Here is a 27,764-nt window from a genome sequence, read left to right on the forward strand (position 1 = left end):
GGGGTGTTTTACCCAATATTGGGGGCTGAAAGGGTCAAACGGGGGGGGGGGGGGAGGCCAGAGAGTGGGGGGGTTGTCCCCCAGTGACGTCGGGGTGTCCCCACGCTGCCCGGGAGGCAGGGAGCAGCTGGCCAAAAATGGGGGGGGTGGAATGGTCCCCATGTCCCCGGCCACCCCCTGCCCTTCCCGGGGACGGGGGGTGACCCAAACGGGGGCCGTGTGCGAGTGCACACGCGTGTGGTGGGTGTGCACATGCGTGTAAGGGGGCGTGCACACCACGTGTGGGCCGTGGGTTCCCGTGTTCCTGCCCCTGGGTCCCGGGAGCGTGCACACGCTTCCACATGGACACACATGCTTACACACGGACACATGCTTACACGCACACGCTTGGAGATGTGCACACGCACGCGTGTGCACACCCCGCCCTGGCCCTGCAGTGCCCACAGCAGTGCCCGGGCCAGCGGTGCCACGTGCACGCGCGTGTGTCGGCCACCTCAGTGCCACCTCTGCCCCCCGTCCCTGCCCGTGCCCCTGCCCGTCCCCCCGCCCCGCGGCAGGGCCCCCCCGGCCTGGCCGCCTGCCCGGCTCCCCAACGCCTGCAGCCGCCAGCGCCTTTTTGGGAAGCAGCCGGCGCGCGGGGCCGCATCCGCGCCCGTCCCCGGGCTCGGCGCCAGCCCCGGGGCACCGCGCCAGCACCCGTGCCCCCCGCCCGGGGAAACTGAGGCCGGGCACCCACCGCCCACCCGGGGGTGTCCCACCCGTGCCCTCACCCACGGGGCCGCCCCGATGTCACCGGCGCTTGCCTCCCGCACCCACGGGGGTGCCTCGGTGTCACCCTGCGTCCCCCCAACCCATGGGGGTGCCCCACCGTGGCCCCCCCGCAGCCCCAGGCGCTGCCCCAGCCGGGGGGGGGACGGGGGTGACGTGTCCCTGCTATCAGGCCAGGCTATATAGGGGCTGGCAGCGGCGGTGAGTCAGGCCCGGGCCCCCCCGGCCCCCGCGGTGACTCAGGGACGCTCCCCGGCGCTGGCCATACTTAGCCGGGAGCACCCGAGCCCTGGCCCGGGGTGGGGACATGGGGTGTCCCTGGGATGGTGGCCATGGGGATGGCGCCCATGGGGTGTCCCTGGGATGGCAGCCATGGGGACGGTGCCCATGGGGACAGGGGTGGCCCTGGCTCAGGCTCCCCCAGGCCCCAGGGTGGGGGACAGAGCGTGGGGGGAAACTGAGGCACGAGTGGGGCAGCTCATGGCCATGGGCACCCGTTTATGGGGACACGGGGATGTGGGGGTGGGACCTGGGGTGAGCGTGCACAAGGGGACAGGGCTGGGACACACGTGTGTGCATGAGGGGACAGTGTCAGGGCACACGTGTGTGCACAGGGATGGTGTCAGGGCACAGGCATGCACAGGGGACGGTGGCAGGGCACACGTGTGTGCACAGGGGACAGTGGCAGGGCACACGCATGTGCATGAGGGGATGGTGTCAGGACACAGGCGTGCACAGGGGACGGTGGCAGGACACACGTGCACAGGGGACGGTGGCAGGGCACACGCGTGCACAGGGGACAGTGGCAGGGCACACACGTGCACAAGGGATGGTGGCAGGGTACACGTGTGTGCACAGGGGACGGTGGCAGGGCACACGTGTGCACGAGGGGATGGTGTCAGGACACAGGCATGCACAGGGGACGGTGGCAGGGCACACGTGTGTGCACAGGGGACAGTGGCAGGGCACACGCGTGTGCAGGGATGCCAGCGCGGGGCCGGCCGTGCGAGGCCGTGCGAGGGCAGGAAGGGCCCCGGCGCCAGCGCATTGTTCGCCGCTCGCCCGTCACTTCCCCCCCGGCCGCGGAAATGTCCCCATTGTCCCCACGGGCACCATGCCCACGGCGGGCACACGCACCCCTTGCACCCACACGCGTGTGCAAGCTCCTACGCTTCCCCCCCACCCACCCTGGCTCGGGGAGCACCCACGGCAGGGTGCTGGGCAGGGGACCTGGGCGTCTGGGCCCTGGTGGGGGGCCTGGGGGGAGGCCCCAGCCGCCGGGGTCCCCTCGAGCCCCCCGAGCCCCCAGCCCAGCTGCGGCAGCCGCCATTGCATCAGCGGCGCAGGAATGCGGCTGGCCCCGCCGCAGGCGTGCGAGGCCCCCGGCCCCCCGCGCACGCCCCCCGGCCCCTCGCACACCCGGGCACCCGCCTCGCACGGGGGCCGCCTGGGGGGGTCCCACCCTTTGCACGAGCACGCAGAGGGGCGGGCAGTGTTTGCACGCGCGGAGGGGTGCAGCGGCCTTTGCACACGCGGGTGAAGGGAGAGGCTGAGCGCACACCCGTTGCACACTGGCGCGGCGGGAGATGGGGGACGCGCAGCGTTCGCACGCTTGGGGGGGGCTGAGCGTGCACCATTTGCACACTCGCGTGAAGCGAGGCCCTGCGCGTGCACCGTTTGCACGCTGGCATGGAGCGAGCAAAGGTGCCGCGAGGAGCACGTGGGGGGCACCCCCGCCCCTCGCATGCCCTCGCATGCGGGCCCCGCACCGAGGGGCTGCCGTGTCCCCCCGCCGTGTCCCCCGTGTCCCCCCGTGGGGGTCCCGGCCCCCCCGCGCAGCCATGTGTGAACGGCTCCAGCTCCGGCTCCGTTTCCGCTGGTTCCTTCCAGGAAGCGGCAGCCGGATCCGGCCCCCCCCCCGTGTCCCCTTCCTCCCCGCCGCTGTCCCAAGCCCTCTGTCCCCCCGTCCCACTCCCGTCCACCGTGTCCCATCCCCAGTGTCTTGTTCCCCCCGCCACGTCCTCCCCTGTCCCCCTGCTGTCCTGTGTCCCCCCCGTGTCCCCCCGTGTCCCCCTGTGCCTGTCCCATCCATGTCCCCCCGTGGTGTCCTGTGTCCCCTCAGTGTCCCCAGTGTCCTGTGTCCCAGTGTCCCCTCAGTGTCCCAGTACCCCCAGTGTCCTGCGTCCCAGTGTCCCAGCGTGCTCTGCTGTCCTGCCCCCCCATGTCCCCTCGTCCCCCCGTTGTCACAGTACCCTCCAGTGTCCTGCCCACCATGTCACCTGGGGTCTCGCCCCCTCTGTCCCAGTCCCCTCACTGGTGTCCTGTGTCCTCAGTGTCCTGTCCTCACCCCCCCGCAGTGTCCCAGTTCCCACCCCCAGTGTCCCAGTCCCCCATTGTCACCCAGGCCCCCATCTCCCCTGGTCTCCCAGTGTCCCCACAGTGTCCCATTCCTGCCAGTGTGTCCCCAGTGTCCCAGTTCCTGGTGTCCCAGTCCTTCCCAGTGTCCCAGTCCCCCTCAAGTGTCCCGGTCCCCGGTGTCCCTGTTCCCAGTGTCCCAGTCCCCTTGGGTGTCCCAATTCCTGGTGTCCTGGTCTCACCAGTGTCCCCCCAGTGTCCCTGTTCCCGATGTCCCAGTCCCCCTTGGCTATCCCGGTCCCTGGTGTCCCTGTTCCCAGTGTCCTGTTGCCCCTCGAGCAATCTGGTCCCCAGTATCCAGTGTCCCAGTGCCGCTCGGGTGTCCCCATCCCTGATGTCCCAGTGTTCCAGGGTGTCCCAGTGTCCCTTGGGTGTCCCAGTCCCTGATGTCCCAGTCCCTCCGGGGTGTCCCAGTGCCCGAGGGGTGTCCTGGCCCCTGATGTCCTGGTGCTCCCGGGGTGTCCCGGTGCTCCTCCAGTGTCCCCATCCCTGATGTCCCGGTGTCCCAGGGTGTCCTGGTGTCCCAGGGTGTCCCAGTCCCTGATGTCCCGGTGCTCCTTGGGTGTCCCCATTCCTGATGTCCCGGTGTCCCGGGGTGTCCCAATGCCCGTGGGGTGTCCCCATCCCTGATGTCCCGGTGTCCCGGGGTGTCCCAGTGCCCGCGGGGTGTCCCCATCCCTGATGTCCCGGTGTCCCAGGGTGTCCCGTGTCCCTCGGGTGTCCCCATCCCCGACGTCCCGGTCCCTCCGGGGAGCCCCGGTGCCCCCGGGGTGCCCCGGTCCCCGATGTCCCGCTCCCCCCGGGCCGTCCCGTCGCCCCGCGCCCCCGGCTCCCCCGGCCCGGCCCGGTGCGGTGCCGGTGCCGGTGCCCGGCGGGGCTCTGGCTCCTCCCCGGTGAGTCACGGCGGGGCGGGGCGGGCCGGGCCCCCCCGGGCACTTTCCGAAGGGACTCGGGAGCGGGAGGCAGCGCCGAGCCCGGCCAGCCCCGCTCCGCCATGGCCCCGGCCCCGGCCCCGGCCCCCCCGCGCCGCCCCCGGCCCCGGCCCCGGCCCCGGGCGCTGCTGCTGCCGCTGCTGCTGCCGCTGCTGCTGCCGCCGCCGCCCGTCGCTGCCTTCAACCTGGAGGCGTCGCGGCCCGTCGCCTTCCGCGGGGCCCCCGGGTCCCTCTTCGGCTTCGCCTTGGACTTTTACCTGCCCCGGCCCCGCAGGTACCGGGAGCGGCACCGGGAACGGGAACGGCACCGGGACGGGACGGGGCGGGAGCGGGAGCGGCCCCGGGAAGTGGGAAGGGGACGGGAACCGGGCACCGGGCGGCGGGCGGGGAGCGGCCACCGGGAGCGGGATGGAGCCCGGGCAGGAGGGAGCGGGATGGGGAGCGGGCGGGAGCGGGACCGGCCCGGCGGGACGGGGAGCGGCCCCGGGAGCGGGGCGGGGGCGGGGAGGGGGGCGGTGGGGAACGGGACCGGGAGCGGGGAACGGGAACTGGGCGGGGGAATGGGGCACCGGGGAGCGGGAATGGGAAAAGGGAACCGAGAAGGGGGGAACGGGAACCGGGAACGGGGCGGGAACCGGGAACAGGGAGGTCCCGGGGACCGGGAATAGGGAACGGGGCGGTCCCGGGGACCGGGATGGGATAACGGGAACCGGGAACGGTCCGGCCCCGGCGGTCTCCGGCGGGACTGAAGGCACCGGGCGGGGGCCGAGCCCCGCTCCCAGCTCCGGTGTGTCCCCCCCGCCCCGCCCCGGTCCCCGCCGGGGGTCCCGGGGCCCCGTTGCCCCCGGCCGGAGCCTTTCCTGTAACCGGAGCCGGGAGCTGCCCCTGGGGGGGGTTTGGGGGACGGGACGGGACGGGACGGACCCAGGCGTCCGGACACGGCCCTACCCCCCGCCCACGCGTGACCCGCACCCGGGTGGGGGGACCCAGGCGTCCGGGGGGGGCACCCCCTGTGTCCCCCCCCGCCAGGACCCGTGGGTGGCCCCCACGGTGCCCGTGGGTGGTTTCGGCGCTTCCTGGCCCACGGAGCCGGAAGGGGTCACCCAGGCCCGGCCCCGTGGGCTGAGTCAGAGGGACCCGTGGGACCCCAGGGTGGGGGGGGGGACACGCAGAGGCTTCCCTCCCACCCAGGACACCCCCACGCCCTGGATCCCCTCTGTCCTCTGGGTGTCCCGTGGGTGACGACCACCGTGTCCCCCTCCCACAGTGTCAGCATCTTGGTGGGTGCCCCCAAGGCCAACACGAGCCAGCCCAATGTCACCCAGGGGGGGGCTGTCTACCACTGTCCCTGGCCCCCCGGTGATGAATGTACCCCCATCGACTTCGACCACATCGGTAAGGGGACAGGGACACGGGTGGGGACAGGCCACGCCCGGGCATGGGGACAGGGTGGGGACACGGGTGGGGACAGGACCCCCTGGGCACGGGGACAAGGTGGGGACACGAGTGGTGGGCAGGGATGAGGACATGGGCAGGGATGGGACCTCCCCGGGCATGGGGACGGGGGGGGGGACGGACATGGGTGGGGGATGGGGACACAGGTGGGGGACGGAGATAGGGACACAGGTGGGGACAGGACCCCCTGGGGATGGGGACAGGGTGGGGACACGAGTGGGGGACAGGGACAAGGACACGGGTGGGGACGGGACCCCACAGGCATGGGGACAGGGCACAGCCAGGCCTGGGGACAGGCACTGCATGGCCAGGCACCCGGGGACGGGGACACGGCCCCCAGCACCCGTGGGACCCAGCAGCCCCCCATGGACCCCTCCGACAGCCCCCCCAGCCCAGCCCCACGTCATCGTCCCCCATGGCCACGTCCCCCGCACCCCAGTGGCCTTGGCACCGCAGCCGGGCTCTTGCCCCGCCTGGTTAATGATAAACCTGGGGGGGGGAGCAGCGGGTGCTGGGGCGGGGGTCCCATGGGTGCTGCGGCGGCGGGTGCCAGCCTGACCCTTACCCCCCCACCCAACAGGGACCCGCACCCACGACTTCGGGGGCAACAGCACGGAGACCCCCGACCCCGTCGAGTTCAAGTCCCTGCAGTGGTTCGGGGCCACCGTGCGGGCGCACAACGCCTCCATCCTGGTACGGGGGGCACCGGGGGGCACCGGGGGGCACGGGGGGGACCAGGGGGGCGAGCAGGGGGGACGGACGGGGGAGGGGGCAGGGGTCCATCCGTGTGCGGCCCCCTGTGCCCCCCCCCCACAGCCCCCCCTTCCCCCCCCCGGCCTGCGCCCCGCTGTACAGCTGGAGCCCCCCCAAGGAGGAGGGGGGTGGGCGGGAGCCGGTGGGCACCTGCTTCCTCTCCATCGGCAACTTCTCCAAGTTCGTGGAGTACGCGCCCTGCCGCTCAGGTGGGACCCCCCCGCGCCCCCCCAGACCCCGAGGCAGCCTCCGGGCACCCCCCAGCCTGGCACCCATGGGTGGCACCGCTGGGCATCCCCCCCCTGCCCGGTACCCATGGGTGACACCCCCAGAACCCCCTGCCTGGCACCCTTGGGTCCCTGGGCATCACCCCCCCATGCCCAGCACCCCCAGCGAGACACCCCCAGAGCCTGCCTGGCACCCAGGGACCCCCCCCAGGCATCCCCTCTGCCCGGCACCTCTGGGGTGGCACCCCTATAGCCCCCCAACCAGCACCCATGGGACTCCAGGGACCCCCAGCCCAGCACCCTGGGGGGTGGCACTCCCATAGCCCCCCAACCAGCACCCATGGGACCCCGGACACCCCAAGCCCAGCACCCTGGGGGGTGATAGCCCCATAGCCCCCCAGCCAGCACCCATGGGACTCCAGAGACCCCCAGCCCAGCACCCTGGAGGTGGCACTCCCATGGCCCCCCAGCCAGCACCCATGGGACCCCAGACACCCCAAGCCCAGCACCCTGGGGGGTGATACCCCCATAGCCCCCCAACCAGCACCCATGGGACTCCAGGGACCCCAAGCCCAGCACCCTGGGGGTTGATACCCCCATAGCCCCCCAACCAGCACCCATGGACCCCCCCCCAGCCGCCGCCCCCTCTCTCCCCACAGACCTGAACTCTGCGGCCGGGCAGGGCTACTGCCAGGGGGGCTTCAGCGCCGAGTTCACCCAGGTGGGGGCTGGGGGGCACGGGGGGTGCAGGGAGCATGGGGGCTATAAGGGGACATGGGGGTGTCATGGGGCTGGGGGGGCCAGGACCCATAGCCCTGGGGGGCATGGGGTGGGCAGGGGTACATGGGGGCTATACTGGGGGTATGGGGGCTCTAGTGGGGGTCACAGGGGGGTATGTGGGGGTGGGGGGGTATATACGGGTCTGGGGGCATATAGGGGGTGCAGGGGTTCCTGGCAGGTGCCCCAGGCTGAGGGGGGGCTCCCGTGGTCTCCCTGCAGACGGGACGGGTGCTCCTGGGGGGGCCCGGCAGCTACTTCTGGCAAGGTGAGACCCCAGCCCCTGCCTGCCCCTGCCTGCCCCTAAACACCCCTGCCTGCCCCTAGACACCCCTGCCTGCCCCTGCCTGTCCCTAAACTCCCCTGCCTGTCCCTGCCTGCCCCTAAGTACCCCTGCCTGCCCGCCCTGCCCGCCCGTCCCGGTGCGGCGGGCAGCACCCCTGGGTGCTGAGGGGCCGCCCGCGCCCCCAGGGCAGGTGATGTCGGCGACGCAGGAGCAGATCGCGGCCTCCAGCTACCCCGAGTACTTCATCCAGGAGGTGGCCGGGCAGCTCCAGACCCGCCAGGCGGCCCCCACCCACGACGACAGCTACATGGGTCTGCCTGGGGACAGGGGGGACACGGGAGTGGGGACGTGGGCATGGGGACATGGGGGACGTGGGGACACAGGGGACATTGGGGGATGTGGGGGACATGAGGACGCAGGACCATGGGGATGTGACGCAGGAGACAGGGGCATGGGGACATGGGGGACATGGGCATGGGGACATGGGCATGGGACACAGCAGGCATGGGGACATGGGGGACTTGGGAGACATGGGGACACAGGACCATGGGGACATGACACAGGAGAGAGGCATGGGGACATGGGCATGGGGACATGGGCATGGGGACACAGGGGACATGGGGTATGGGGACATGGGGGACGTGGGGGGACAGGGGCATGGTGACATGGACATGGGGGACATGAGGACACAGGAGCATGGGGACATGACACAGGAGAGAGGTATGGGGACATGAGGACACTGTGGGGACAGGAACATGGGGCATGGGGGGACGGGGGCATAGGGGCATGGGGACAGGAGGACAAAAGGGACATGGGCATGGGGGAATGGGGGACACAGGAGGACAGGGAACAAGGGCATGGGGACATGGGGGACAGGGATGGGGCATGGGGACATGGGGGACATGAGGACACAGGAGACAGTGGCATAGGGGACACTTGGGGAGTGGGGGACATGGTGGGACAGGGACGTGGGGCATGAGGACACAGGGACACGGTATGGGGACAGGGGAGAGAGGGATGGGCATGGGGACATGGGGACACAGGGGCATGGGGACATGAGGGCATGGAGGAGGGATGGGGACAGGGCACAGGGGTGTTGGCACAGGGACACAGGGCATGGGGACATGGGGGCACAAGGGCGTGGGGACACAGGGGCAGGGTGGCATCAGTGTCACGGGTGAGAAGGTAGGTGACACCTCTCCCCCCCACAGGGTACTCGGTGGCGGTCGGTGAGTTCAGCGGGGACATGACGCAAGGTGGGTGCCACCAGGGTGGTGGGGGGGTGACCGGGGGGTGGCCACAGCTCCCCCCCCGCCCCGGACACCCCCCTGACCGGGTCACTTTGTGCCTTGCAGACTTCGTGGCTGGTGTCCCCAAGGGCAACCTCACCTATGGCTATGTAAGGCTGCGGGGACGGAGGAGAGGGGACATGGGGGGAGAGGGGACAGGACACGGGGGGGCCCGGCTGCCTGGGTTCCCTGGCCGCTGCCGCAGTGTCCCCCCCATTCCCCGTGTCCCCAGGTCACCATCCTCAATGGCACCAACATGAAGTCCCTGTACAACTTCTCAGGGGAGCAGGTGGGGCCGGGGGGGTCCCTGGGGAGTCGGGGGGTGCCCAGGCAGGGTGGGAACCCAGCTGGGGGGCTGGGGGCCCCCCCCGTGTCCCTGGGTGCCCCCACAGGGTGCCTGGGTGCAGGGGGGGATGGAGAGGGGGGCCCCCACAGGGGGTGGGGGGCACCCACATAGGACGGGGGTTGCCTGTGTAGGGTGGGGGGCATCCGTGCAGGGTGGGGGGCACCCACGCAGGTTGGGGGGTACCTGTGCATGCTGGGGGGCAACCCATGCAGGGTGGGGGGCACCCATACATATTGGGGGCACCCGTGCATGGCGGGAGGACCCCTGCAGGCTTGGGGGGGGGGGGGCCCACGCAGGCTGGGGAGGGCCCCACGCAGGGTGGGGGTGCCCACCCAGCACCCCACTCCCCCCCTCCATCAGATGGCAGCATATTTCGGCTACGCGGTGGCAGCCACGGACGTGAACAACGATGGGTGAGTGCCCCCCGCACCTCACCAGCCGCACGGGTGCTCCCACCAGGCACCTATGGGTGCCCCCCCACCCCACCCGGGGGTCCGCGGGCTGGGGGTGCTGACGGCCGCTGCCCGCAGGCTGGCGGACCTGCTGGTGGGGGCCCCCCTCTTCATGGCGCGGACAGGGGAGGGGCGGGTGCAGGAGGTGGGCAGGGTGTACCTGTACCTGCAGCTGCCCGGGGGGGCCCTGCCCGCCCCCGCCGAGGCACCCACCCCCACCATGGCACCCACCCCCGCCATGGCCCTCACTGGGCCCCAGGAGTTCGGGCGCTTTGGGAGCGCCATCGCCCCCCTGGGCGACCTTGACCTGGACGGCTTCAACGGTGGGTGCCCGGGGGGGACACAGGGGGGTGCAGGGGGTGCCTAGGGTGGGAGGGGGTACGGGGGGTGCCCGGGCTATAGGGGGCTGCAGGGGGGCACACGGGGGTGCCCAGGCTATAGGGTGGCACGGGGAGGTGCAGGGGGTACCCAGGGTGGGGGGGCACAGGGGGTGCCCAAGCTATAGGGGGGTGCAGGGGGGGCACATGGGTGTGCCCGGGCTATAGGGTGGCACGAGGGGGTGCCCAGGGTGGAGGGTGGTATATGGGGTGCAGGGGGTCCCCAAGGCTATAGGGGGGTGCAGGGGGTGCCCAGGGTCGAGGGGGGGCACAGGGGGGTGCTGGGGGGGCACAAGGGGGTGCCCAGGGTGGGGGGTGGCATATGGGGTGCAGGGGTGCCCAGGCTATAGGGTGGCACGGGGGGTGCATGAGGTTCAAGGGGGTGGCTGGGTTATGGGGTTGCACAGGGGGGTGCAAGGGGTGCGGGGGGGTCCCCTGTGCTCTTGGGTGGCCTGGGGGGGTGGATGGGGTGCCGGGGGGGTGCCTGGGCTATAGGGTGGCCCAGGGGGTGCAGGGGGGGGCCTGGCCCCCCATGCCCCCCCTGAGCGGCGTGGCGCAGACGTGGCAGTGGGGGCCCCACTGGGCGCCGAGGGCCGGCAGGGCCTGGTGTACATCTACAGCGGGCGGGGGGCCGGGCTGCACCCCCAGCCCACCCAGGTGCTGCGGGGGAACTGGGCGCCCGGCCGGCACCCCGACTTCTTCGGAGCCGCCCTGCGCGGGGCCACCGACCTGGACGGCAACGGCTACCCGGGTAAGGCACCCACCACCGCGCCAGCGGGGGCACCCGGCCCCGGGGGTCCCACCCTGGGGGTGCTCAATGGCTGGTGACACCCAGCCTGGCCATGCCACCCCATGGCCAGGGACACCCAGACCTATCGGTGCCACCCTGTGGGTGCTTGACAGCTGGGGACACCCAGCTCCATCTATGCCACCCCATGGTTGGGGACACCCAGCCTGGATGTGCCACCCCAGGGGTGCTCAATGGCAGGGGACACCCTGCCTGGCCGTGCCACCCCATGGCAGGGGACACCCCGTCCCATCCATGCCATCCCAGGGTGCCCAATGGTTGGGGACACCTATCCCTGCCCACACCACCCCATGGAGGGGACACCCAGCCCCAGACACCCCCCTATGGGTGTCCCACCACCACTGCCACCCCTCCTGGCCATGTCACCCCACGCCTGGTGACACCACCGTCCCCCTCTCCCCGCAGACCTCCTGGTGGGCGCCTTCGGGGTGGACACGGCCGTGGTGTACAGGTGGGTGCCGCCGGCTGAGGGGGGTGTCCCCGGGGTGTCCCCGGGCTGTCCCTGACGCCCTGTCCCCAGGGGCCGCCCCATCGTCCACGCCAGCGCCACGCTCAGCGTCTTCCCCACCATGTTCAACCCCGAGGAGCGCGGCTGCGTCCTCGAGGGCACCGGCCTCCACGTCCCCTGGTGGGTGACACCGTGGGGTGGCGGGCACCCTGGGGGGGGGTCAAGGGTCCCTGGGTGGGGGGGCATGGGGTAAACGGGGGCATGGAGGGGTTGGGGACACCCTGGGTGTTCCCAGGTTCTCAGGTGGCCTGGGGGACACCAAGGGGTCACGTAGGGGCTTGGGGACAGCAGAGGCACGGGAGGGGGTGGCATTACTGGGGGGCACCCAGTGGCTGGGGGCACTGGGGGCGGGAGGCTGTGGGGGTCCCAGGTCTGTGGGGGGACCCTGGGGGGGCACCAGGGGGGTTGCTGGGGACATGGGGACACTGGGGGGAACATGGGGGAAGTGAGGGCACGGTGGGCTTGGGGACAACCTGGGGGACGCAGGGGTGGAGGGCACTGGGGGGGGGGACTCAGGTGGCCTGGGGGCAGCAAGGGGTGACAGGGGGGGCTTGGGGGCATCAAGGGACATCAGGGGACACTGAGGGGGGCACCCAATGCCTGGGGGCACCGGGGGGTCCATGGGGGGGGACCCTGAGGAGGGGGGAGGGGACATCCAGAGGTATTGGGGACAATTAGGGATGGAGGACGCTGGGGAGGGCACTGGATGCTGGTGCACCCATGGGGCAGGCACGGGGGTCCCATGGGTGCCCCCCTTGCCCCCTCCCCAGCATCAATGTCAGCTTCTGCCTCAACGCCTCGGGGCGTCACCTCCCCGGTCCCATCGGTGAGTCTTGGCAGGGGGACATGGGGGGGGGACACCCGCGTCAGGGACCCCGGCGTCCGGGTCCCCCGGACGCCGGGGTCCCTGACGCGGGTGTCCCCCCACCCAGGTTTTGCGGTGGAGCTGAGCGTGGATGGGGCGAAGGCTGGGGGGGCACGACGGGCGCTGTTCCTCCCGGGGGGGCAGCCCACCCGCACCCTCACCCTGCCCGTCCCCAACGGCGCTGGCACCCGCTGCCGCACCATGGCCGTCTTCCTACGGGTACGTCGGGACCGGGGGGTGGGGGGGGCACCCAATGGGACCCCCCCCAGCGCTTTGCTCATCACCATGTGTCCCCCCCCCGGCCCCGGCAGAATGAGTCGGAGTTTCGGGACAAGCTGTCACCCATCGCTGTGGGGTTGAGCTTTGCCCTGGACAACAACGCACCCCCGGACGCCCATGGGCTGCACCCAGTCCTGGCCGCCCAGACCCGCACCCGACTGGAGGCCAAGGTACCTCCCCAGCACCCCATGGCACCCCATGGCACCCTGTCCCACCCCATGGCACCCTGTGTCACCCCATGCCTCCCCATGGCACCCCATGGCACCCTGTCCCACCCCATGGCACCCAATGGCCCCCTGTGCCACCCCATGCACCCCCTGGTTCCCTGTCCCACCCCACAGCACCCTGTCCCACCTCCTAGCACCCCACAGCACCCAGTGTCACCCTATGACGCCTTCTGCCTCCCCATGCTACTCCACGGCACCCAATTTCACCCCGTTTCACCCTGTAGCACCCCATGGCACCCTGTGCCACCCTTTGTCCCCTGCACCAGCCCTTGTCCCCCATCACCTATTGTCCCCTGCATCACCCACTGCCCCTGTGTCACCCGCTGTCCCCTGCATCAATGTCCCTGTGTCCCCATTGCCCCTGTGCCCCCGTGTCCCTCTCTCCCCCATGTCCCTGTGTCCCCCATCGTCCCTGTCACCCTCGTGTCCCCCACTGCCCCTGCGTGCCCCTTTGTCCCCATGTCCCCCATCGCCCCCGTGTCCCCATGTCTCCATGTCCCTGTATCCCCATGTCCCCTGTCACCCTCATGTCCCCCACTGCCCCTGCGTGCCCCTTTGTCCCCATGTCCCCCATCGCCCCCGTGTCCCCATGTCCCCTGCGCAGGCTCACATCCAGCTGGACTGCGGGGAGGACAACGTCTGTGTGCCCGACCTGCAGCTGGAGGCGTCCGTGTAAGGGGGGGACAGGGGGGACCTGGGGGGGCCAGGAGGGCCTGGGGGTCCTGGGGGGCTGGGGGGCCGTGGCACAGGGTGGCCATGACACAGGGTCCCCGCAGGGACCGCCGCACCGTCTACCTGGGGGACCGCAACAGCCTGAACTTGACCTTCAACGCCCGCAACCAGGGCGAGGGGGGGGCTTACGAGGCCGAGCTGCACGTGCGGCCCCCCCCGCACGCCCAGTACACAGGGGTGCTGCGCCCGCACGGGGTGCGTGCGTGGGGGTGCACGGGCTGAGTGCCCTCCGCTATGGGGGGGGGAGGGGGGGCCAGGGGGGCGCCTGGGGGTGCCCCCTGGTACAGGGTGGGTGCTCCTGGGTAGGGGGTGGGTGCACAAGGGGACCCCAAGTATGGGGTGGGTGCCCCCAGGTATGGGGTGGGTGCATGGGGCTGTCCCCTGGATATAGGGTGGGTGCCTGTGGGTGCCCCCAGGTGAGGGGTGGGTGCCCCCAGGTGAGGGGTGGGAGCATGGGGGTGTCCCCTGGATGTAGGGTGGGTGCCCCTGGGTGTCCCTAAGGATGGGGTGGGTGCCCCCAGGTATGGGGGGGGGGGGTGCATATGGGTGTCCCCTGCATATAGGGTGGGTGCTGGTGGGTGCCCCCAGGTGAGGGGTGGGTGCACGGGGGTGTCCCCTGGCCATAGGGTGGGTGTCTGCGGGTGCCCCCAGGCGTGGGGTGTGGGATATGGATGTCCCCAGGTGTGGGATGGGTGCCCCCAGGGGAGGGGCGGGTACCCCTGGCTGCGGGCTGGGTGCATAGGGGTGGGTGCCCGTGGGTGCCCCTGGCCCCTGCGGGTGCTGGCGCCCCTGACACCCCCCCCCCCCCAGAACTTCTCTGCGCTGAGCTGTGAGCTCGGGGGGGGCAACGGCTCGAGCCCCCTCGTCTGCGACCTGGGCAACCCCATGAAGGCGGGCGCCAGCGTGAGTGGGGGGCACGGGGAGGGTTGGGGGGCGCGGGGGGCGCGGGGGGCCTGGCGTGACCCCCTCCCCTCTGCCCGCAGATCTGGGGGGGGCTGCGCTTCACCGTCCCCCACCTCAGCGACAGCAGCAAGAGCATCCGCTTCGAGCTGCAGATCCGCAGGTGGGGGGCCTGGGGGGGCACCCCGGGGTAGGGGGGTCCCACCTGGGGCACCCTGGGGTGGGGGTCCCAGATAAGGGATCATGGGGGGGGGCCTAAGGGAGATCCTCCTACCTGGGGGGGGCTGGGGTGGAGGGGCCCCAGTGTGGGTGCTCTGGGGTGGGGGTCTCACCTTGGGCACCCTGGGGTGGGGGTGGTCCAGCCTGTGACATCCCATTTGGGGACCTGTGGGGGGTCCCAAAGGTGTGGGGGGGTCCCACCTAGGGCACCCTGAGGGGCTCAGGCTGGGGGGTCCCACCCAGGGGCACCCTGGGGTGAGGGTCCTGGGGTGGGGGGGGTCCAGGCTGTGATATCCCATCTGGGGACCTTCTGGGGGGGTCCCATTTGGGCTTGGGGGGTCAGACTGGGGGGCTCAGGCTTGGGGGGGTCCCTTGGGGTGGGGGGTCCCCCGGTGCCCCCCGGTGCCCGCAGCCGGGGGGGCCGTGCCGTGACCCCCCCGTGTGCCGGCAGCAAGAACGCCAACAACTCGCAGAGCGAGGTGGTGACGGTGCTGCTGGAGGTGCGGGCGGCCACCCGCCTCTCGGCCTTCGGGTGAGTGCCACGCGTGCCACCGGGTTCCCGGGGGGGACACGGGGCGCCCAGCCCTGCCTGACGCCCGCCTGTGTCCCCCCAGGGTGTCACGGCCTGACGTCGTCATCATCCCCGAGGGGGGCTGGACGCCCGAGCGGCCGCCCCAGCGGCTGCAGGACCTGGGGCCGCCTGTGGAGCACGTCTACGAGGTGGGGGGAGCCCCTGTCCCCGGCCCGGGGGTCCCCGTGTCCCCAACCCCAGGGGTGCCCATGTCCCCAACCCCACAGGTCCCTGTGTCCCTGTGGGTCCCCCCATCCCTGTCCCTGTGGGTGCCCACATCCTCATGGGTGCCCATGTCCCCAGCCCCAGGGGTCCCTGTGTCCCTGACCCCACGGGTGTCCATGTCCCTAAAACCGGGGGTGCCCAGGTCTCTGACCCTGGGGGTGCCCATGTCCCCGAGCCCACATGTGCCTGTGTCCCTGTCCCTGTGTGTCCCCATGTCCCTGTGGGTGCCCGTGTCCCCAACCCCAGGGGTGCCCCTGTCCCACAACCGTGGGGACCCCCATGTCCCTGACCCCACAGGTACCCATGTCCCCAAAACCAGGGGTGCCCCTGTCCCCAGCCCTGTGGGTCCCCACGTCCTCATGCCGTGGGGTCCCCTGTGGGTGCCATGTCCCCGTGCCACGGGTGTCCCCTCACGCTGCCATGTCCCCCCCCCCCCCCGGTGCCATCAGGTGGTGAACGAGGGACCCAGCGCCATCAGCCACGGCACCCTGGAGCTGAGCTGTCCCCTGAGCTACCGGGGCCACCCCCTCCTCTACATCACCGGCCACTCGGGACCCCGCAACTGCTCCGCCAGCCACCCCCTGGACAGCCTGCACCTGGTGGTGCGGCCGCGGGGACGGGGACCGGGGTGCTGGGGACGTCGGGTGGCACTGGGAGATGGAGCACTGGGGGGTACTGGGGGCACTGGAGGGTGCTGGGGACATTGGGTGGCACTAGGAGATGGGGTACTGGGGGCACTGGAGGGTGCTGGGGACTTCGAGTGGCACTGGGAGATGAAGCACTGGGGACACTGGAGGGTGCTGGGGACATTGGGTGGCATTGGGAGATGGAGCACTGGGGGACACTGGGGGGTGCTAGGGACATTGAGTGGCACTGGGGACATCAGGTGGCACTGGGAGATGGAGCACTGGAGGGTACTGGGGGGCACTGGGAGGTGGTGGGCAGACTGAGGGCACTGGGGGGCACCGAGGCAGGTGGCACTGGGTGACATGAGGGGTACTGGGGGGGGACTGGGAGGGCTGGGGGACACTGGGAGGGGACATGGGTGGCACTGGGAGGTGGTGGGGAAAGAGGACGCCCGTGGTTGGGGTGGCAGGGGGTGGCACTGGGGGGACAGGGCTGTCCCCAGAGCTGACCCCTCCCGCAGGAGCAGGAGCAGAGCCCGGAGACACACGTCCTGCAGCGCCGCGACACGGGGGACACGCTCACACGGGACACGCGGGACACGCGGGGCAGCGGCCCTCCCACGCCCCCCCACACCCTGGTCAGTGCCCGTGTCCCCCGCTGTCCCTGTCCCATGTCCCGCCCCGTGGCTGCTGCGTGTGTCCCCCGTGGGTGCTGTCCCCACGGTGTGGCACTGCTGTGCCGGGTGTCCCCAGGGCGGGTGACACCTGGGGGTGCCCCTGCTGCGGGTGACACCTGGGGTGCCCGGTGCCCCCACGGCGGGTGATGTATGGGGGGCCGGGTGTCCCCGAGGCAGGTGACACCTGGGGGGCCGGGTGTCCCTGCTGTGGGTGATGTGGGGGGGGGTGACCCCGCTGTGGGCGACACCCGGGGGCCGGGTGTCCCCGCAGCGGGTGACACGTTGGGGGGTGGCAGGGGTGTCCCGAGGCCGAGTGCTTCCGGCTGAGCTGCCCCATGGGGGGGCTGGAGAAGCAGCAGCGGGTGAGCCTGCGCCTGACCTTCCACCTCTGGGCCCCCTCCCTGCGCCAGGTGAGACCCCCGCACCCCCGGGACCCCCCGGGACCCCCAGCGTCCCCATCTCTCCCCCCCAGCACCCCAACAAGCTCCTGGGGCCCCCAGCATCCCGACATCCCCCCGTGGGATGCCCAGGACCCCCCTGGCACCCCGAGCATCCCCATCTCCCCCCCCCCAGATCCCCAACAGGCTCCTGGGGCCCCCAGCATCCCGGGACCCCCCCCCAGGACCCCCAGCGTCCCCATCTCCCCCCCCCCCAGCACCCCAACAAGCTCCTGGGCCCCCAGCATCCTGACCCCTCCCTGGGACACCCAGGACCCCCCCAAGACCTCCCTGGGACCCCCCCGTGTCCCTGCCAGGACCCTCTGGGACCCCCCCCAGGACCTCCGGCATCTCCCAGCACCCCAACAAGCTCCTGGGGTCCCCAGCATCCCGACCCCCCCCCCCACTGGGACCCCCCCCGTGCCCTGGCCCCCCGTGGGGGTGGGTGAGTGGGTGCCCCAGTCCCCCATGGGGGTGGGTGTGTGGGTGCCCTGGGACCCTAGTGCCCCATATGGGTGCTGGGTGCAGGTGCCCACGGTCCCCAGCGGATGTTCATGGGTGTCAGTGGGTGCCTGTAGATGTCCGTGGGTGTTTTTGGGTGTCCATTGGTTCATGTGGGTGTTGGTAGGTGGTTGTGGGTGTCGGTGGGTGCCTGCAGGTGCCCCGTGGGTGTCAGTGGGTGCCCATGGTTGTCCGTGGGTGCCCCGTGGGTGTCCCGCAGGTGTTGGGGGGTGCTTGTGGGTGTCCGTGGGTGCCCCATGGGTGTCAGTGGGTGCCCGTAGGTGTCCTGAGGGTGTTGGTGGGTGTCCGTGGGTGCCCCACGGGTGTCGGTGGGTGCCCGTGGGTGCCCACGGGTGCTGACAGCGGGTGCCGCAGCGGGAGGTGCGGGCACAGGCGCTGCGCTGTGAGGCCGAGTACCGGGTGCTGCGGCTGCCGTACCGCGTCCGGCCCCAACACTACCCCAGCCAGCGCCTGCAGGTGACGGGGGGACGGGGGTCACCCGGGGGTGGCAGGGGGTGACGCTGTGGGTGGTGGTGTGACCCCGTGGGTGGCACTGTGCATGATGCTGTGGGTGGCAGGTGGTGACGGGGATGCCACGGGCATGCGGTGACCCCATGTGGGTGACACCATGGGTGGCAGATGGTGACGAGGCTGCAGTGGGCATGGGGTGGTGCTGTGGGTGGCCCCACGGGTGACGCTGTGGGTGGCAGGTGGTGATGGGGCTGCAGTGGGTGCGGGGTGACGCGGTGGGTGACGCTGTGAGTGACCATGCGGGTGACGCCGTGGGTGGCAGGAGGTGACGGGGCTGCAGTGGGTGCGGGGTGACGCGGTGGGTGACGCCGCGGGTGACCCCACGAGTGACGCCGCGGGCGGCAGGTGGTGACGGGGCTGCAGTGGGCGCGCGCCGAGGGCAGCCCGGGGGTGCCGGTGTGGGTGGTGGTGCTGGCGGTGCTGCTGGGGCTGCTGCTGCTCGCCCTGCTCTGCTACGGCCTCTACAAGGTGGGTCCGGGGGGCACGGGGGGGGACCTCGGGGGGCACAAGGGACATGGGGGGGCACAGGGGACGTGGGGGACAGGGACATGGGGGGCACAAGGGCATGGGCACCACGGGAGGGCACAAGGGACATAGGGGGGCACAAGGGACATGGGGGGGCGCAGGGGACATGGGGGACCGGGATGTGGGGGGCACAGGGGCATGGGCACCACGGGAGGGCACAAGGGACATGGGGGGGGCATAGGGGCGGGCAGGGGACATGGGGGACAGGGACATGGGAGGGCTCAAGGGCCATGGGGGGCACAGGGACATGGGCACCATGGGGGGACACAGGGGACATTGGGGGCACAGGGACCACAGGGACAGGGAGTGGCACAGGGACATGGGCACCATGGGGGGGCAGAGGGGACATGGGGGGCAGAGGGACACGGGGCTGGGGGGTCCCCGGGCACACGGGGGGGCTGGGGGTTCCCCCCAACCCCCCCCCAGCTGGGCTTCTTCAAGCGCTCGGTGCCCTACGGCACCGCCATGGAGAAGGCGCAGCTGAAGCCCCAGGCGGCCTCGGAGGCCTGACGGGGCCCCGCACCGCCGGCCGTCACCCGCACCGCACCGCGGGCCGCGCACCGCCGCCGGGCACCGCGCCGGGATGGGCACCGCCGGGCTGGGCACCGCCAACGCGCCGGGTACCCCCGTACCGGGCACCACCAACACGCTGGACACCATCGTGCCGGGCGGCAACAGTCCTGGCACCGCCGGGATGGGCACCACTGCCAGAACGGGTACCGCCATGCCTGGCATCACCACCGGACTGAGTACCACCAGGACAGGCGTCACCACCGGACGGGGTACCACCGGGACGGGCACTGCCGGCACAGGGGGTGACGCCGAGCCAGGCACCGACACGCTGGACACCACCATGCCAGGCGGCAGCAGCCCAGGCACAACCGCTGTGCTGGGTACAACCGCCATAGCTGGCACGACCTGCATGCTGGACACCACCGCTGTGCCGGGCACCACCACCGTGCTGGTGGCATTGCTGCCGTGACCGGCACCGGGCACCACCATGACAGTCAGGACACCGGTGGGATGGACAACACCCTGCCGGGCACCACCGTGCCTACACCGTCACCGCGCCGGGCACCGGTGCCAAGCCCTGTGACCCCACAGGACCTGGGGACACATGTGCCCCGGTGTCACCCTCTCGCGGTGTCACCCAGTCACGGTGTCACCCGGTCGCGGCCGATGCGTGCTGCACTGCCCGTGCCCCCCACCGCGGGCACCTCACTTTGCACTGACCCCGCGCCCAAAAGTGGGGGGGGGGGGGGGACGGGGGGACACGACACACGACTCAAACCCCGGCCCCCCCCGTGTCCCCGGGGGTCCCCGGGGGTCCCCGGGCGCGGGGGGGTGATTGCACTACGCGGGGGGGGCCGGGGGCACAGGCAGGGGGGGGGACGGCTTCGGTTTGTATTTAATGTTTTTTTTTGGGGGGGGCGGCCTCAGGGCCCCCCAATAAACGTGTCCGACCCAGAGCCGCGGTGCCGGGGGGGGGGGAGCACACGCGTGTGCCAGGCCACGCACGGCTGAGCGCACACGCGTGTGCGGGGGGGGCGGGTGACATCATTACCGCCCTCATTAGCAGCCGGGACGCGGCGGGCATCAATAATTCATCCCCCCCCCTTCCCCACGGCCCCCCCCCCCCCCAGCGCTGCGGGGGGGCCCCAGCGGCACCCAGCACCCACGGGCCCTGTGCGCGGCACCCGTGGGCCCCTCCCAGCACCCACAGACCACCCACTGAGCCCCCCAGACCCCCCCCGCAGCGGCAGACCCCCCCAGCACCCATAACCCCCCAGACCCCCCCAGCACCCCCAGACCCCCTCTGCACCCCCAGACCCCCCTCACAGCACCCACGGACCCCCCACAGACACCCCCCTTGCACCCGCAGACCCCCATTACAGCACCCACAGACCCCTCCCAGGCCCCCCAGCACCCATAGACCCCCCTCACAGCACCCCAGACCCTCCAGCACCCACAGACCCCACAGCACCCACAGACGCCCCCTCACTGCACCCGCAGACCCCTCCCAGGCCCCCCAGCACCTATAGACCCCCCACAGCACCCACAGACCCCCCCAGCACCCCCTCACAGCACCTCCAGACCCTCCAGCACCCCCAGACCCCCCCACAGACCCCTCCACAGCACCCACCCAGACCCCACAGCACCCCCAGATCCCCCTTTGCACCCCCAGACCCCCCTCACAGCACCCACAGACCCCTCCACAGTACCCCCAGAGACCCCCCAGCACCCCCAGACCCCCTCCACAGCACCCACAGACCCCCTTCACAGCACCCACAGACCCTCCAGCACCCCACAGACCCCTCCACAGCACCCACACAGACCCCCCAGATCCCTCAGCACCCACAGACCCCCCTCACAGCACCCACAGACCCCCCCCAGGCCTCCCAGCACCCACAGGGGGTTATGTGCCCACTGCAGCCCCACGCGTATCCCGCACCCCCCCGGGCTGAGGTCAGGCGCGGGGGGGGGGCGCGCCGTGCAAGGGGGGGTGTGTGTGCAAGGGGGGGTTGCACGGGGCTCGTGCACGGCGTGGGGGGGGTTGCACGAGTGGGGGGGGCACCCACGGGGGACGAGCCCCACCCGGACGCCTGGGTTCCCCCCGCCCCCCAGCCCCGGGGCGTGCGTGGGCGTGGGCGGGGCGGGGTGGGGTCCCGTCGCCATGGTAACCGCCCGCCCCCGCCCGCCCCGCACACGCGTGTCCCGACATGTGCGTGTGCCCGCCCGCCTCTGCGCCTGCGCCGCGGGGCCGGAGCCGTGGGGACGCGCGTGGCGGCGGCGGGGGGGGCACACACGCACGGCGGGACACGTGTGAGTGACCGCGGACACGCGTGGCCGGGAACACGCGTGTGGCACGCTCCTCCCCCCCCCCCCCCCCCCGCTGCCCCATTTCTACGCGGCGCCATTGGCTGGGGGGGGGGCGGGGACCGGGACACGCGGGGACAGCCCCACGGGGGGGGGGGGGGTTGTCCGGTAACACCCGCAGCCTCCCCGGGAGGGGCCCGGGGACCCCACGGCGGGGTCCGGGCACCCCCTGACCGCCCTCCCCGCAGGCCGGGCCGGGCGATGCTGCGGGCCCCGGGGCCGCTGGGGCCGCCCCCCGGCCGCCTCCTCCTGCCCGACGCCGCCACCGCCGCCGCCGCCGCCGCTGCCCTGCGGCTGCTGCCGCCGCTGCCGGGGGTGAGTCCGGGGCTGGGGGGAACCGGGGCGGGCGGGCGGGAGGACCCGGGGGGGCACCCGGGGGCCGGGGTCGCTACGGCGGCCGGGAGGGGCCCTAACGCGGCGCCGCGGGGTCACTGCGGGGTCCCGGTGCGGGGCGGCGAAGGCCCAACCCCTCCCGGCCGCCGTACCGGACCCCCGGGGCCGTGCCGGACCCCCCCCCCCCGCCGCACCGGGCCGCGCCGCTCGGGGTAAGGGGGGAGCCGGGACCCCCGGGGAGGCAGCCGGGCCGGGGGGGCCGGGCCGGGCGGGGCGGGCCGGGACCGGGCCGGTCCCCCGGGTTTGGGCAGGGAGAGATTCCTGAGGCGCTACGGAATGGGGCGGGGGGGGGACGACGACCCACGGCGCTGCCCCCCCCCCCCGCCCCAGAGAGACCCCCCCGCGGGACCCGGGAGGGGGGGGGATTGGGGGGGTTTGGGGGGATGTGGGTGCTGCCCTCCCCCCCCGCCCCGGGCAGGATGCGACCCCTCCGCCCTGCGCCGCAGATGGAGCCGGTGCCCAAGGGGGTGCTGGGGGCGGCGCTGGGCAAACCCCGGCGCCCCGTCATCGCCTGCAGCGTCTGCCAGATCCGCTTCAACTCCGAGGTGGGACCCCCCCCCGGTGCCTGGGACCCCCCTCTTGGGTGCCCGGGACCCCCCGGTGCCTGGGTCCCCCCTCCCTGGGTGTCTGGGTTCTGCCCCGGTTTGGGGGGCTGCACCCCAGAGCTGGGTGCGCTTCCCATGCTGGGGTCTGTGGCCTCGGGGTGGGGGGCTCCAGGGGCGGGGGTCCCAGGGTGTCCCATGTCCCCAGGGTTGGGGGTCCCCATAGTGTCCCGTGTCCCCATGGTGGGGGGCCCTGGGGTGCTGTGTCCCCAGGGGTGGGGGTCCTCAGGGTGTCCCACGTGTCCAGGGGTGGGGGTCTCCAGATCGGGGACCCCTTGGGTGCCTTGTTCCCAGGATTGGGGGTCCTCAGGGTGCCCCATGTCCCCAAGGGTGGGGGTCCCCATTGTGTCCCATGCCCCCAGGGTGTCCCGTGTCCCCACGGTGGGGGGCCCTGGGGCGCCCTGTCCCCAGGGTTGGTGGTCCCCGGGGTGTCCCACGTCCCCAGGGGTGGGGGTCTCCAGGTTGGGGGGCCCTTGGACGCCGTGTCCCCAGGGTTGGTGGTCCCCGGGGTGTCCCACGTCCCCAGGGGCGGGGGTCTCCAGGTTGGGGGGCCCTTGGACACCGTGTCCCCAGGGTTGGTGGTCCCCGGGGTGTCCCACGTCCCCAGGGGCGGGTGGGGTGCCCATGAGGTGCCGCATCTCCAGGGTGACCCACGTCCCCAGACCGGGGGGGTCTCTGGGGTGCCGCCGTGTCCCTGTGGGGGTGACGCGGTGTCCCCGCGGCGTCCCCAGAGCCAGGCAGCAGCGCACTACCAGGGGAACCGGCACGCGCGGCGCCTGAAGGGGCTGGAGGCCGCCCGGGCTCGCCGAGGGGGGGACAGCGGGGACCCCCAGGACACCCCCGGCCCCGCACCCGCCCCGGCCGGGGAGACACCAGACCGCACAGGTGGGTGCCAGCACCCCGGGGTGCCCCCATGGCACCCCCGACGCCTGGGTCCGTGCCCCCCACCCCAGGCCGGGGGTCCCAGGGGTGCCCCGTTAACCCTCCCCGCGCCGGCAGGCGAGCAGCCCCCGGCACCCGCAGCCCCCGGCGCCCCCGGGCCCCCCTCGCCCCCTGTTCCCCCCCCGGCCGCGGAGGCGCCGGGGGGGGCCCGGGGGGGACCGGGGGGGGAGGAGGAGGAGGAAAAGGCGAAGGCCAAGAGGCTGCTGTACTGTGCCCTCTGCAAGGTGGCCGTCAACTCCCTCTCGCAGCTGGAGGCGCACAACAAAGGTGGGGGACATGGGGGGACACGGGGACACCGGAAGGGCAGGGGGACGGGGGGGGCAGGGGGGCTCAAGGACACGAGGAACATGAGGACAACAGGGGACACGGCGGGTCTGGGGGACACAGTGGCAGGTACAGGGGTGGACATCAAGTGGCACTGGGGGACAGTGGGGGGACGGGGGTCCTGTGGGTGCAGGGGCATCCTCGGGGGGGTCTGGGGTGCACACAGAGGCTCTCTGGGTGCAGGGGGGTCTCGGGGGGCTCTGGGGGTGCAGGAGGGGTTCTGGAGGGTCCCTGGGTGCAGGGGGGGCGCAGGGTGACCCCCCCGTGTGCACAGGGACGAAGCACAAGACGCTGGTGGAGGCGCGCAGCGGGCTGGGGCCCATCCGCGCCTTCCCGCGGCTGGGGGGGGCTGCGGGGACCCCCCCGGCCGAGGCCCCCGAGCGCTCCTTCCACTGCCAGATCTGCAACGTCCGCCTCAACTCCGAGCTCCAGCTCAAGCAGGTACCCACCCCCCTCAGACCCCTCCGGGACCCCTCCCAAACCTTCCCCATCCCGTTAGGACCCCCAAGGACCTCATGGCACCCCCCAAACCCTTGGGACCCCCCCAAACCCTTCTGAGACACCCCCAGGACCTTCCAAACCCTCCTGAGTCCCCCCCGACCCTCACGGGACTCCCCCAAACCCTCCTGAGCCCATTGGGACCCCTGAGGTCCCTATGGGACCCCGCAAACCACCCTGAGACCCCAGACCCCTCCCTCAAATGCTTTTGGGACCCCCCAGAGCCCCCCCAGACCCACTGGACTCCCCTAACTGCCCCCCTGCGACTCCCTGAGCCCCCATCGCACCCCTGGGAGGGGACCCATGACCCCACCCGTACGCCTGGGTCCCTGCTCAGCCCCCCGTGTCCCCCCCCAGCACATCTCCAGCCGACGGCACCGCGACGGGGTGGCCGGAAAGCCCAACCCGCTGCTGAGCCGCCACAAGAAGCCCTGGGCCCCCCCGGAGCTGGTGAGTGGGGGGCTAGAGGGGGTCAGGGTGTCTATAGGGTGTTCTGGGGCACCCCATAGGGTGGGGACGTGCCCAAGGGTGGCTGTAGGGTGTTCTGGGGCTGCCCTATGGGGCAGGGGGGGGGGCTGGGGGTGCCCTGTGGGGCACGGGGATGCCCAGGGGTCTCTATAGGGTGCTCAGGGATCTCTAGGGCACTCAGGAGTCTCTATAGGGTGCTCCAGGGTATCTCAGTGGGTGCCTCATGGGACGGGGAGGGAGCTAGGGTGTGTGTAGAAGGTGCCTGAGCATGTCTATGGGGTGCCCCATGGGGCAGGGGGTACCCAGGGGTACCCCAGCAGTGCCCCATGGGGCTGGGGGGGCCTTGGAATACCTATAGGGGGTCATGGGGTGCCCTTGGGGTACCTATAGGGTGCCAGGGGAACCCTTGAGGTACCTATAGAGGGGTGTGGTGGGCCTTGGGGTACCTACAGGGTGCCTGGTGGTGCCCCGTGGGGCAGGGGGTGCCCAGAGGTACCTTAGCGGTGCCCCATGGGGCTGGGGGGGCCCTTGGGGTACCTACAGGGTGCCTGGGGGTGCCCCGCGGGGCGGGGGGTGCCGCCCTGGTCACTGACCCCCCCTCGCCCCCCGCAGGCACCGCTGCCCTTCCCCAAGGAGCTGCCGAAGGCGCTGGCGGGGGGGGGGGGCTGCTGCCGCCCCCCCTGGCCCTGGCGGCCGCCGCCGCTGCCATGGCCGCCCCCCCGCTGGCCCTGCGCCCCCCCGGGCCCCCCCTCCTGCCCGGGCCCCCCCTGGCACCTGCCCTGCTGCGCCCCGCCCCCGGGCCCCTGCGCCCCGCCCATGCCCCCCTCCTCTTCTCCCCCTACTGATGCCACCCCCGGCAACCGTTGCCTGGCAACCGGCACCTGGCAACCGGCAACCACCTGGCAACCGGTACCCAAGCATCACCCGGGACCCAGCGGCTGTTACCTGGCAACCGGGACCCGGCAACTGCAACCAGCAACCACCCGGCAACGGTCACCTGGCAACTCCACAGCACAACCCAGCGACCGTTGCCGTGCAACCAGGCAGCGGTGGTTACCTGGCAACAGCACCCACCAACCACCCCAGAATGGTTACCTGGCAACGGTTTCCTAGCAACCAGCCACTAATGGTTACCCAGCAACAGTTACCCAGCAAAGGAACCCAGAAGCCTGCGCAGCAACACCCCGTCCCTGGCAACGGTTACCTGGCAACAGGACCCACCCACCCAGCAACCTGCCTGGCAACAGTTACCTGGCAACCCACCTAGCACCCTACCCAGCAACCAGCCAGCAACCCCAGCCCCTGACAACGGTTACCCAGCAACCTCCCTGACAATGGTTACCTGGCAACAGGACCAGCATCCTGCCCGGCAACGGTTACCCAGCAACCCTCTGAGCAGTGGTTGCCTGGCAACCAGGAGATGTTTACCTAGCAACGGGACCCAGCAGCAGTTGCCCAGCAACGGGACTGGGCCCTTGTGCCCAGCAACGGTTACCTGGCAACGACACCCTGCAATTGCACCTGGCAACGGTTACCTAGCAACCGTGCCCATCAGTGGTACCTGGCAATGGGACCCAGCAACGATGACCTGACAATGGTTACCCGGCAACGGGACCCAGCAACCGCACATGGCAACGGTACATGGCAACGGTACGTGGCAACGTTACCCGGCAATGGTTGCCCAGCAACCGTATCCGGCATCCGCACCTGACAAAGCGACCCGGCAACTGAGCCCAGCAACCGCCCCCGGCGATGGTACCCGGCAACCACCCTGGCGATGGTACCCGGCAACGGCGCTCGGCGATGGTACCTAGCAACAGCACCCAGCAACCGATCCCAGCAACCGTCTCCCAGCAACCGTGCCCCCCCCCGCCCTGTTCCCCACCCCTCCCTGGCTGCTTCTCGGGCTCAGCGATTATTTTTTAACTGGAATTGGGATATTTAGCAGGAAAACGATGACCCCACCCCCCCCCCCCCGGCCCCACTGCACAACCCCCACGGGGACGGGGACCCCCAGCACCCCGGGGTGGGGTGGGGAGGTCCGGGGGGGTCCCCAGCACCCCCTGCCCCCCCCCTCCGGCACCTCAGGGATCCGCTCAGCAATCAGTGATGGCTCGCAGGGATGGGGGCCCCCCCCCACCCCGGGGGGTGCTGTCCCCCTCCCAAGGGTGCCCCCCACCCCAGGGTGCCCCCCACCCCCCCAAAAAAAGCCGTGACCTCTTGCACTGAGGGCAGCGAGCCCCGCACACGCCCCGGGGGGGGGGGCACCCATCACCCCCCCCCACCCCGGGGCCCCCCTCCGGGCCCAGCCCATTGCAATAATGCGGGGGGCCGGGGCACCCCCACCCTGTAAATAGCAACCCCCCCCTTGCCCCCCCCAGTACTGCCCCACAAGCACTGTGCCCCCCAACCCTGGCACTGCCCCATCACTGTGCCCCCCCCAAACCCAGCACCCTCATCACTGTGACCCCCCCATCCTTATCACCCCCACTATCACTGTGCCCCCCAAACCCAGCACCCTCATCACTGTGACCCCCATCCTTATCACCCCCCACTATCACTGTGCCCCCCAAACCCAGCAGCCCCTCACTGTGACCCCCCCCCCATCCTTAGCCCCCCCCCCCCCACTATCACTGTGCCCCCCTTATCACTACAGCCCCCCCATTTGGCACTGCCCCCCCATCCTTATCACCCCACAACTCGCACTGTGCCCCGCCCAAAACCTTGCACTGCCCCCCTCACTGCACACCCCCCCACTTGGCACTGGCCCCCACTTTCCTGGTGCCCCCCCCAGTCAATACTGTGATTAAAGCAAAGCAATAGCAGGCAAGGGGGGGACGGGGTTTGGGGGGACACAGGGCCCTGTTACCCTCCCCTGCGCCCGCCTGTCCCCATGTGCCCCCCAATTTGGCTTTGCCCCAATAAATGACGAGGTTTGAACCTGTGGTCTCG

At 71.9% G+C, this 27,764-nt stretch overlaps 2 protein-coding genes across 2 annotated transcripts; both read left to right on the plus strand.

The window, feature by feature from the left end:
- Nucleotides 1-4,155: 4,155 nt before the first annotated feature.
- ITGA5 (integrin subunit alpha 5) lies at nt 4,156-20,098 on the plus strand. The gene is made up of 30 exons (XM_087771019.1): nt 4,156-4,389; nt 5,383-5,510; nt 6,151-6,262; nt 6,405-6,532; nt 7,210-7,271; nt 7,550-7,595; nt 7,799-7,924; nt 8,825-8,869; nt 8,969-9,012; nt 9,135-9,191; nt 9,609-9,661; nt 9,779-10,023; nt 10,637-10,828; nt 11,291-11,336; nt 11,406-11,513; nt 12,164-12,219; nt 12,326-12,477; nt 12,570-12,707; nt 13,369-13,436; nt 13,541-13,691; nt 14,307-14,399; nt 14,480-14,559; nt 15,067-15,147; nt 15,230-15,335; nt 15,861-16,013; nt 16,559-16,675; nt 17,011-17,124; nt 18,028-18,129; nt 18,529-18,651; nt 19,135-20,098. The coding sequence occupies exons 1-30, from the start codon at nt 4,178-4,180 to the stop codon at nt 19,216-19,218; spliced, it is 3,222 nt and encodes a 1,073-aa protein (XP_087627145.1). The 5' UTR covers nt 4,156-4,177; the 3' UTR covers nt 19,219-20,098.
- Nucleotides 20,099-21,497: 1,399 nt separating this feature from the next.
- Nucleotides 21,498-25,801, plus strand: ZNF385A (zinc finger protein 385A). The gene is given in 9 exon segments (XM_087771076.1): nt 21,498-21,531; nt 21,774-21,900; nt 22,425-22,523; nt 23,312-23,465; nt 23,580-23,789; nt 24,121-24,287; nt 24,702-24,794; nt 25,425-25,466; nt 25,469-25,801. Coding segments are annotated over 8 exon segments (1,068 nt in total). The 5' UTR covers nt 21,498-21,531; nt 21,774-21,786; the 3' UTR covers nt 25,658-25,801.
- The last annotated feature ends 1,963 nt before the right edge of the window (nt 25,802-27,764 follow it).

Source organism: Nipponia nippon, unplaced genomic scaffold, assembly GCF_047370975.1.
Source record: "Nipponia nippon isolate SJK-2023a ecotype South Korea unplaced genomic scaffold, ASM4737097v1 scaffold_35, whole genome shotgun sequence".
Taxonomy (NCBI): Eukaryota; Metazoa; Chordata; class Aves; order Pelecaniformes; family Threskiornithidae; genus Nipponia; species Nipponia nippon.